The sequence below is a fragment of the Mustelus asterias genome, chromosome 1 (assembly GCF_964213995.1).
Source record: "Mustelus asterias chromosome 1, sMusAst1.hap1.1, whole genome shotgun sequence".
Lineage (NCBI taxonomy): Eukaryota > Metazoa > Chordata > Chondrichthyes > Carcharhiniformes > Triakidae > Mustelus > Mustelus asterias.
The window spans coordinates 3,429,279-3,440,172 of NC_135801.1; the positions used below are offsets into that span (position 1 = coordinate 3,429,279).

The window sequence follows — 10,894 nt, forward strand, 5'->3', positions numbered from 1 at the left end:
TTCCTCACTATCTGCAAGTCCTGCCAGTTTTGTGTCGTCCGCAAACTTACTGATCACCCCAGTTACTCCTTCTTCCAGATCATTTATATAAATCACAAACAGCAGAGGTCCCAATACAGAGCCCTGCGGTACACCACTAGTCACAGGCCTCCAGCCGGAAAAAGACCCTTCCACTACCACCCTCTGTCTTCTGTGACCAAGCCAGTTCTCCACCCATCTAGCCACCTTCCCCTTTATCCCATGTAACAGTGTAACAGCCACATTTATGTCTTAAGAGAAAGCTTCACCTCAATCGTAAACGTACCAACAAAAGATTCCGGAACACAACCCTGGTTGAAATTTTGAGAGTGACTAGAAATTCTATTTTTTGTTAATAAGTGGGAATTGTAATTATCTAAACAGCATTCCATTAGAATCGTGTTTTATTTGGTTTGTTAATAGTTTAGTTAACCTGTTTACCGTTAGTTAGATAAATAAATTGCTACTTGTTGTTTTTCAGAGAGAGTTTCAGGTAGTTATTTTGATTTAATCATTAAACGCTGTTGAAGGGCAGATAATCCCCCTTCTCACACTCACTTTAACAGATTATGAAGAGAGGTACTTCTCTTTGAGTGTTTGAGTGTTAGTTCTCAGAGAGGAGATTAACCTCCCCCTCATAACACAAGATTAATCCAAATGTATTTTCTTTTTCTGCTCACAGATTACCTTACAGAATCTCCCCAGACAGGACACTTCACCAAGTGTCCAAAGAGGTTACGGGATTACTGTGTTGAAGGAGAATGTCGGTTTATACAATCTGAACAACAGCCTTCCTGTGTGTAAGTGCTTTCTGCTGGAAATACATTCAATCCTTCCCCACCCTGACTCCACTGACTATAGTTTCATTTAATCTGTTCCCTGCAATTCCCATCTAATTTAGTTTGGTAAACTTTGTAAAAAGAAAGAATTTGCATTTCTATAGCCCCTTTCACAATCTCAGGACGTCCCAATGTGCTTTTCGGCCAATGAAACATCTTTTGAAGTGTTGACACTGTTGTAATGCAGAAAACGCAGCAGCCTAGTTTGCATACAGCAAGATCCCACAAACAGTGTGGTGGTAAATCAGATAATCCAATGGTTTAAGGATTAATATTGGTCAGAATGCTGGTGAGAACTCCCCTGATCTCCTTTGAAATAGTTCATAGAATCCCTATAGTGCAGAAGGAGATCATTCGGCCCATCGAGTCTGCACTGTCTCTCTCTGACAGAGTATCTTACCCTGGCCCTATCCCCATAAACCCACACATTTACCATGGCTAATTATTCTAACCTATACATCTATGGACACTAAGGGTCAATTTAGCATGGCCAATCCACCTAACCCGCACATCTTTGGACTGTGGGAGAAACTGGAGCACCCGGAGGAAACCCACACAGACACAGGGAGAACGTACAAACTCCGCACAGACAGTGACCCAAACTGGGAATTGAACCTGGGTCTTTGGCACTGTGAGGCAGCAGTGCTAACCACTGTGCCATGAGTCCTTCTATATCCAGCTGAGAGGACAGATGAGCCTTGGATTAACATCTCGTGCTGGTTAGGTGTATTGGCCATGCTAAACTCTCCCTCAGTGTACCCGAACAGGCACCGAAGTGTGGCGAATAGGGGATTTTCACAGTAACTTCATTGCAGTGTTAATGTAAGCCTACTTGTGACACTAATAAATAAACCTTAAGCTCTTGTTGCATGTGGCCATGGGCTGTTTCAGTATCTGAGGAGTTGTGAATGGCACTGAACGTTGTGCAGTCATCAGTGAACTTCTCTACCTCTGACCCTGTAATGGAGGAAGGGTCAAAGGTGAAGCAGCCAAAGACAACAGGGGGGAGAAAGTACAGGACTAATGGGGAAGAGTGGGCACAGCGGGGGTTATTTATCCGTACCATGTACCCTCTACCGAGCATCATTAATCAACTTGTCAGCAATGAGGAAATTCTGATTAATGCTATTCCTCTGGATACTAAAGATAAAATACTGCAGCTGCTGAAAATCTGAATAATCGGAGATACTCGGGTCACATGGCGGGGCACGAACGGAGTATTTGCAGCATAGAAACAGAAGATTTTGGCCCTTCGAGCCTGCTCCGCCATTCATTACGATCATGGCTGATCGTCCAATTCAATAGCCTAATCCTGCTTTTCCCCTCATAACCTTTGATCCCATTTGCCCCAAGTGCTATATCCAGCCGCCTCTTGAATACATTCAATGTTTTGGCATCAACTACTTCCTGTGGTAATGAATTCCACAGGCTCACCACTCTTTGGGTGAAGAAATGTCTCCTCATCTCCGTCCTAAATGGTCTACCCTGAATCCTCAGACTGTGACCCCTGGTTCTGGACTCCCCACCATCGGGAACATCCTCGCTGCATCTACCCTGTCTAGTCCTGTTAGAATTTTATAAGTCTCTATGAGATCCCCCCTCATTCATCTGAACTCCAGCGAAAACAATCCTAACCTAGTCAATCTCTCCTCATACATCAGTCCCACCATCCCCTGGAATCAGCCTGGTAAACCTTCACTGCACTCTCCCGAGAGCAAGAACATCCTTCCTCAGAAAAGGAGGCCAAAACTGCACACAATACTCTCGGTGTGGCCTCACCAAGGCCCTGTATAATTGCAACAACACATCCCTGCTCCTGTACTCGAAACCTCTCGCAATGAAGGCCAACATGCCATTTGCCTTCTTTACCGCCTGCTGCACCTGCATGCTTACCTTCAGCGACAAAGAACAAAGAAGAACAAAGAACAATACAGCACAGGAACAGGCCCTTCGGCCCTCCAAGCCCGCGCCGCTCCCCGGTCCAGGATTGAATCCTGAATCCAGGATCCCCGCCCAATTTTCCAGCCTATCTACATACCAATATCCTATCCACCGAGCTGTCCCTCACAGCTACGATGCTTTGTTCATTACAACCTATTAACTCACCCCCACCCCCCTATTCCAGACCATGTGATCCCCAGGGAGAGGCGAAAACCCAGAGTGAAAAACCCCAGGGCCAATATGGGGAAAAAAAAAAATCTGGGAAATTCCTCTCCGACCCCCTGAGGCGATCGAAACGAGTCCAGGAGATCACAATGGCCCTGATCGGAAAATGCTTCCCAACCCTAGTCATTTCCACTTCCATGAACACCATATGAATTCCCTGCCCCCGAGACAGGTTCCCAACTATCCGCAGTCTCGCTCTGTACTGGCACCAGCAAGATGATCATAGAATGAAGCCTTGAAACGAGAAACAAGGAACAATTAGCCCGCGCCGCTCCCTGGTCCAAACTAGACCACTCTTTTGTATCCCTCCATTCCCACTCCGGTCATATAGCTGTCTAGATAAGTCTTAAACGTTCCCAGTGTGTCCGCCTCCATCACCTTGCCCGGCAACACATTCCAGGCCCCCACGACCCTCTGTGTGAAATATGTCCTTCTGATATCTGTGTTAAACCTCCCCCCCTTCAAAGAACAAAGAACAAAGAACAGTACAGCACAGGAAACAGGCCTTCGGCCCTCCAAGCCTGTGCCGCTCCTTGGTCCAACTAGACCAATCGTTTGTATCCCTCCATTCCCAGGCTGCTCATGTGACTATCCAGGTAAGTCTTAAACGATGTCAGCGTGCCTGCCTCCACCACCCTACTTGGCAGCGCATTCCAGGCCCCCACCACCCTCTGTGTAAAAAACGTCCCTCTGATGTCTGAGTTATACTTCGCCCCTCTCAGCTTGAGCCCGTGACCCCTCGTGATCGTCACCTCCGACCTGGGAAAAAGCTTCCCACTGTTCACCCTATCTATACCCTTCATAATCTTGTATACCTCTATTAGATCTCCCCTCATTCTCCGTCTTTCCAAGGAATAAGAGACTGGTGCACAAGGACACCCAGGTCCCGCTGCACACTCCCCTCTCCCAATTTACAGCCATTTTCTGTAACTGTGGGTGAAATTCTGAGATTAGAAAAGCTGTTCTTCTGACAGTCAGTTGTTATTCACCCCGAAGCTCATTAACATAAACTATTGAATAACTGGTTGTTAATTAGTTTATTTGCTCTTGTTTTTTAACAGGTGTAAGTTTGGATATGTGGGATCGCGGTGTGAATTGGTGGATATGTTCTATCAGACTGGAAAACAGGACAGGTTCATCATCATTGGTCTGATTCTGAGCATGCTGGTGCTGATCATTCTGATTATAATCACCTGTATCTGTGTGCAGTTAGGTATACTTTACTCCCATTTCTGTTGTGTCTTAAGGAATTACAGAAAAGTTGTGAATGTCTGAAAAAGCCAAACCAAAATACTGCGGATGCTGGAAATCTAAACAGGAAGACAGAAGATGCTGCAAATACTCAGCAGGTCTGACAGCAGAGGTGGCACAGTGGTTAGCACTGCAGCCTCACAGTGCCAGGGACCCGGGTTCAATTCCAGCCTCGTGTCACTATCTGTGTGGAGTTTGTACATTCTCCCCGTGTTTGCGTGGGTTTCCTCCGGGTGCTCCAGTTTCTTCCCACAGTCCAAAGATGTGCGGGTTAGGTTGATTGGCCATGCTAAATTGACCCTTAGTGTCAGGGGGATTAGCAGGGTAAATATGCAGGGTTACGGGAATAGGGCCTGTGTGGGATTGTGGTTGGTTCAGACTCGAAGGGCTGAATGGCCTCCTTCTGCACTGTAGGGATTCTATTCTATCTCTGAAGAGAATTGTTTTATTCTTTCGTGGGGACATGGGTGTCGTTGGCTGGCCAGCATTTATTGCCCAGTCCCTAGTTGCCCTTGTTCAGAGGGCAGTTGAGAGTCAACTACATTGTAAAGTTGCACAGAAGCAAAGTTAACGTTTCGGGAACTTTCGATAGAACTGTAAAATTAGTGAGGTTGTGATGCATCACAGCGGGGGGGGGGGGGTCATTTGGTCTTGTGCCTCTTATTCTTTAAAAGCGCAGTTACAGGAACATACAAAATAGGAGCAGGAGTTGTCGTCCGAACACTGAACCTGCTTCACCATTCCGTGTGATGGTGGTTGATGTACATCAACTCCACCCATCCCCAAATCCCCTGCTTCCCTTCAAATCCAAAAATCTACTGATTTCAGTCTTGAATATACTCAACCGTTCAGCATCTCTGGGATAGAGAATTCCAAAGGTTCACAACACTTTGAGTGAAGAAATTCCTCCTTGTCTCTGGCCTAAATGATTGACCCTCATTTGTAGAAACCCCAGACAGGGGAAAAATCCTCTGCGTGTCTACCCTGTCGAACCCTCTCAGAATCTTATATGTTTCAATGCTCACCTCTTATTCCTTTAAACTCCAGAGAATATGGACCCACCCAACTCGATCTCCCCTCTCTCTCTCACCTCAGGAATCAATCTAGTCCCTGTCCACCTGCTCTCTCCCCATCATCCTCCAAATGTTCCCTCTTCAAGTATTTATCCAAGGCATGATGGGCCGGATGGCCTCTTGTGCTGTGCAGTTCCATTGGTGATACTCCAGGGTTGTTTTATTAAGTAAGTCCATTTGGAAGTTGATGATGTAGATGAGGCTGTTGGGGTCAAACCCTGCACCAAACTTGTTACTGAGTCTTCGTTTGGAAAGTACTTTGCAATTTATTCAGTGACTTGTATCTGGTGTAGTGCGGGTGCTGCTAGGTATAACTTGTTTGAGAAACCATCTGTTACAAGGGAGATTACTAGTGTAGAGTCAATCCCAATTACACCTGTAATGGAGTTCTTATTTCTAATTATCCTTTTTTTAATATTCGCTTAAGGGACATGGGCGTTGCTGGCTGACCAGCATTTATTGCCCATCCCTAGTTGCTTCGATGGTGGTGGTGAGCTGCCTTCAACAGCTGCAGTGTGTGTGCCGTAGGTACACCCACAGCGTACCTACACCAAGTGTGAGCACAGTGACACACAGTACTCCAGGTGTAAGTAACATGGTACACACACAACCCCTGGTATGTTCTCAGCAATGCCCAATATAAATCCAGCCTGTACCATTTTGCACTCACGCCTGGCGTACTGTGTACCCTTTTATACAGACACCTGGCGTACTGTGTATCATTTTATACAGACACCTGGCGTACTGTGTATCATTTTATACAGACACCTGGCGTACTGTGTACCATTTTATACAGACACCTGGCGTACTGTGTACCCTTTTATACAGACACCTGGCGTACTGTGTACCCTTTTATACAGACACCTGGCGTACTGTGTACCCTTTTATACAGACACCTGGCGTACTGTGTACCCTTTTATACAGACACCTGGCGTACTGTGTACCCTTTTATACAGACACCTGGCGTACTGTGTACCCTTTTATACAGACACCTGGCGTACTGTGTACCCTTTTATACAGACACCTGGCGTACTGTGTACCCTTTTATACAGACACCTGGCGTACTGTGTACCCTTTTATACAGACACCTGGCGTACTGTGTACCCTTTTATACAGACACCTGGCGTACTGTGTACCCTTTTATACAGACACCTGGCGTACTGTGTACCCTTTTATACAGACACCTGGCGTACTGTGTACCCTTTTATACAGACACCTGGCGTACTGTGTACCCTTTTATACAGACACCTGGCGTACTGTGTACCCTTTTATACAGACACCTGGCGTACTGTGTACCCTTTTATACAGACACCTGGCGTACTGTGTACCCTTTTATACAGACACCTGGCGTACTGTGTACCCTTTTATACAGACACCTGGCGTACTGTGTACCCTTTTATACAGACACCTGGCGTACTGTGTACCCTTTTATACAGACACCTGGCGTACTGTGTACCCTTTTATACAGACACCTGGCGTACTGTGTACCCTTTTATACAGACACCTGGCGTACTGTGTACCCTTTTATACAGACACCTGGCGTACTGTGTACCCTTTTATACAGACACCTGGCGTACTGTGTACCCTTTTATACAGACACCTGGCGTACTGTGTACCCTTTTATACAGACACCTGGTGTACTGTGTATCATTTTGCTCTTGTACTCCAATCCATTTGCAATAAAGATGAACATACCATTTGCCTTCCTAATTGTGGCCTCTTCAAATGTTTCTATAGCAATGAAAGCTTTATGATTAAAGAAAGCGCGACACGCGATCTGATGAGTTTGTGAGAGATATTTTTGTAACGCCTCTTTCTCTGGATTTTGTTTTCCCACAGTCGATTTCGCCGGAGGCACAAAGCCCGACGGAAGCGTGGAGAAGAAATTGAAACCTTGAGCTCGAAACCGCTGGAGGGGAATGATCTACGAGGTGGACATGAGGACATGCCAATGACCACTCTAGCTTGAGTGAGTTCCAGTACATAAGGTCATGCAATTGGCCTGTTTGTGGGTCCAATGTTTTATGTTGCAGTGACCGGTTTTATTATAGAAACAAGTTGCAAGGTGGAAACTACCGGAGCCCATTGATGGATTGGAATGGTGTAAATATGTTGCAATAATGATAAAGGCAGATGATAGCCAACTAGAGCCAATGGATGGCACAGTGGGTTAGCACTGCTGCCTCACAGCGCCAGGGACGCGGGTTCAATTCCGGCCTTGGGTCACTGTCTGTGCGGAGTTTGCACATTCTCCCCGTGTCTGCGTGGGTTTCCTCCGGGGGCTCCGGTTTCCTCCCACAGTCTGAAAGACGTGCTAGTTAGGTGGATTGGCCATGCTAAATTCTCCCTCAGTGTACCCGAACAGACGCCGGAGTGTGTCGACTAGGGGATTTTCACAGTAACTTCATTGCAGCGTTAATGTAAGCCGACTTGGGACAATAATAAATAAACTAAAAATGAGAGATTTGGTAATATTGTTCAGTTTATTGAGACTATAGAAAATTGCCGTGTTTGTACGGAGCAGTGCTGGCGATAGTATACCTGGCCTTCCATTGCCAGTTGGTATCATTCGCTATTCGTGGATTGACAAACCATGGTTTATGTCCTGATTAATTCTGCTACAGGGCAAGGCATGAAGACAGGCTCCAAGTCTGTCACAGCCAAACTGGGGATCATACCCCATGCTGTTAATGATTATTTGAATCATTGAATTCCCAAGGTGCAGAAGGAGGCCATTTGGCCCATCGAGTCTACACTGACCATAATCCCACCCAGGCACTATTCCCGTAACCCCACATATTTAACCTGCTAATCCCCTGATACTAGGGTCATTTTAGCATGGCCAATCAACCTAACCTGCACATCTGTGGACTGTGGAAGGAAACCGGAGCACCCGGAGGAAACCCACGCAGACACGGGGAGAATGTGCAAACTCCACACAGACAGTGACCCAAGGCCGGAATTGAACCCGGGTCCCTGGCGCTGTGAGGCAGCAGTGCTAGGCGCTGTGAGGCAGCAGTGCTAACCACTGTGCCACCGTGCCACCTGCTTTGAACCACTCGTTCACTTAGCTAACCACACCCCAACCCCATGTTCAATACCCAGAGAAAAAGATGTGCATTTATATAGTGCCTTTCATGACCTTGGGATGTCACAGTGTTTTACAGTCAATGAAGTGCGGTTGAAATAAAAACAGAAAATTCTGGAAAAGCTCAGCATGTTTGGCAGCATCTGTGGAGAGAGAGAAACCGAGCTAACGTTTCGAGTCCATGTGAATCTTCTACAGAAAATGTTCAGTCGTTGTTGTAATGTGGGAAATGCAGCAACTAATTTACACACAGCAAGATCCCACAAACAGCAATGTGGCGGTGGCCATGGGTTCCCATCTGTTTCTATGCTGCAGAGGTATACGGTCTTTTACATTCACTGGAGGAGGCAGATGGGACCGCAGGTAAACTTCTCATTTAAAAGTTAGCACCTCCAACAGTGCAGCACTCCCTCGATCAGTACCGCACTCAAAAGTAGCGGCTTTGATTTTTGATCTCAGTCCTGGAGCGGGATTTGAAGCCACGGCTTTCTGACTTGGAGGCACGACGGTTATCACTGAGCTAGGCTGGACAGAGAGTAGCTGAGGTGAATAGCAGAGATGCATTCAAGAGGAACATAGATAAAGGAAGAAAAGAATAGAGGTTCTGATGTTAGATGAGTTGATGTAGGGCGGGTGGAGGCCCATGAGGAGCATTAATACCAGCATGGATCAGCTGGGCTGAATGGCCTGTTTCTGTGCTGTAAATTCTACACCGTATATTGTGGTTGACTCTCAACTGCCCTCGGACAATAAATGCTGGCCCAGCCAGCGACGCCCAAGTCCCATGAATGAATTTTTAAAAATGTCTCTGAGATAGGGAGAAGCTGCTTCTCTGGGGTTCTGTGTCTGAGTTGTTATCTATTTGCCAATTGCTGCCAAGTGAGGAATGCTGGCTGGGGGGAACGAGATCAAACTGGTCACCAGGCCCCTCACTGTCCAATCTGACAGGTGCAACATGGATTCTTGGTTTGATCTGATTTGATTCACTGTGGAGTGTGTGTGTGTGTGTATGTATGTATATATATATAAATATATAAAAATATAAATATATATGTATGTATATGTGTGTACGTATATGTTATACAGAGCAGTGAAAAGTATTGTTTCTTGCGCACTATACAAAGTATACCGTTCATAGAGTACATAGGGGAGAAGGAAAGGGGAGGGAGCAGAATGTACTGTCTGTGTAGAGAAAGAAAGGATCGGATAAGACACAACATTCTCAGGAAAGGAGATTGAAATAAACAGGAAAAGAAATGATGGTTGGAATTTTACCATCCCGCCCGCCATGGGAATCGGAGCGGGCGAGGGGCAGCCCATGGGAAGGTCCGTTGACTCGGGTGGGATTTTACTGTTTCGGGACGAGGGCGGCCGTAAAGTCCCGCCTGATATTTATTTCTGTGCATAAAGCTTCGCCACTGTTTCAAAATAAACACATTTTCTTTTTTATTCCCTTGTTGCAGAACCTTCCTCGGTGGGAGTCATCTGCTGGCAGGATGTTCCTTCCGGGAATGCAAGCAGCCCAGCAGTTTTCCAACACCGGAGCAACCTGAACATTCGAAACAGCAGATTGAAACCTGAAGGATGTGGATTAAAATTTGGGGGGTGGAAACGAGAGGACATGTGACTAACTATAAACTCAGCTGGCAATGACAACTTGTACGATGCCTGTCCTCATCCTTCGCTGTGCCCTGGAATGATGCTGCAGATTATAGACTTCAGATCACAAATTGGAAAGAGATTTAAACACATAAGCTGGATACTAAATAATAAGGAAGGACTGAAAGGTTAGTTTACAGTTCTAGACTGGTCTACAAGTGCATCAGGAAGCCTTTCTCAGAGGAACTTCATCCATTGTTACCTGGTGGAAGTTACACTCGTGGCTTTTGCTACCAAATAAACCTGTTGGACTTTAACCTGGTGTTGTTAAACTTCTTACTGTGTTTACCCCAGTCCAACGCCGGCATCTCCACATCGAAGTTACACTCGACAGGGACGCGATGGGGAGACTGAAGAATTTCTCTTTGCTAAATTTAGTTACAAAAGAAGATGACTAAAACAGCAATGGTATAGGCCATGACCAGTCTCTGCTTTTGCTCCATTTGAGAGAGAGGGGGAAGAAAGAACTTTGAACGCAGGATGCAAACTGTGTCCTGCTCCTTCAGCACAGTTAATGTGAATGTACATGGAGTGAGTAACCACTCCCATATCACTTCTTTTTTCTAAAAGGAACCACTTTTTTGACTAAGAAAGTGTTGTGATCTATTTATGAATATTGCTAAATGTGTTATAGAGGAATGAGGTTGTACCTGACAAGTGTTTCATCGCTTGATTCAGTGTTCCATCGCTTGTCAGTGTGTCACAACTCTGGAATGAAACACCAAAGGATTGTATGAATATTAAAGTGGTTTCACTTTTCCCTTTAGGGTCCCTGCAGTGGAGGGTGGGAATTCCGAAGT

General features: G+C 45.9%; 1 protein-coding gene across 3 annotated transcripts in view; it reads left to right on the top strand.

Moving 5' to 3' along the window:
• LOC144486605 (probetacellulin-like) overlaps positions 1-10,551 on the top strand; it is a 50,921-nt gene extending 40,370 nt beyond the window's left edge. The window contains exons 3-6 of one of the 3 annotated variants that reach the window (XR_013496330.1): positions 701-818; positions 4,085-4,372; positions 7,187-7,316; positions 9,899-10,551. Coding sequence is in view for 1 of the 3 variants with exons in the window: in XM_078204679.1 (XP_078060805.1) it covers positions 701-818; positions 4,085-4,231; positions 7,187-7,316 (395 nt within the window). In the remaining 2 variants the exon portion in view is untranslated. The remainder of the gene's footprint in view (positions 1-700; positions 819-4,084; positions 4,373-7,186; positions 7,317-9,898) is intronic. The other 2 variants (XR_013496333.1, XM_078204679.1) reach the window with 2 other exon arrangements.
• The last annotated feature ends 343 nt before the right edge of the window (positions 10,552-10,894 follow it).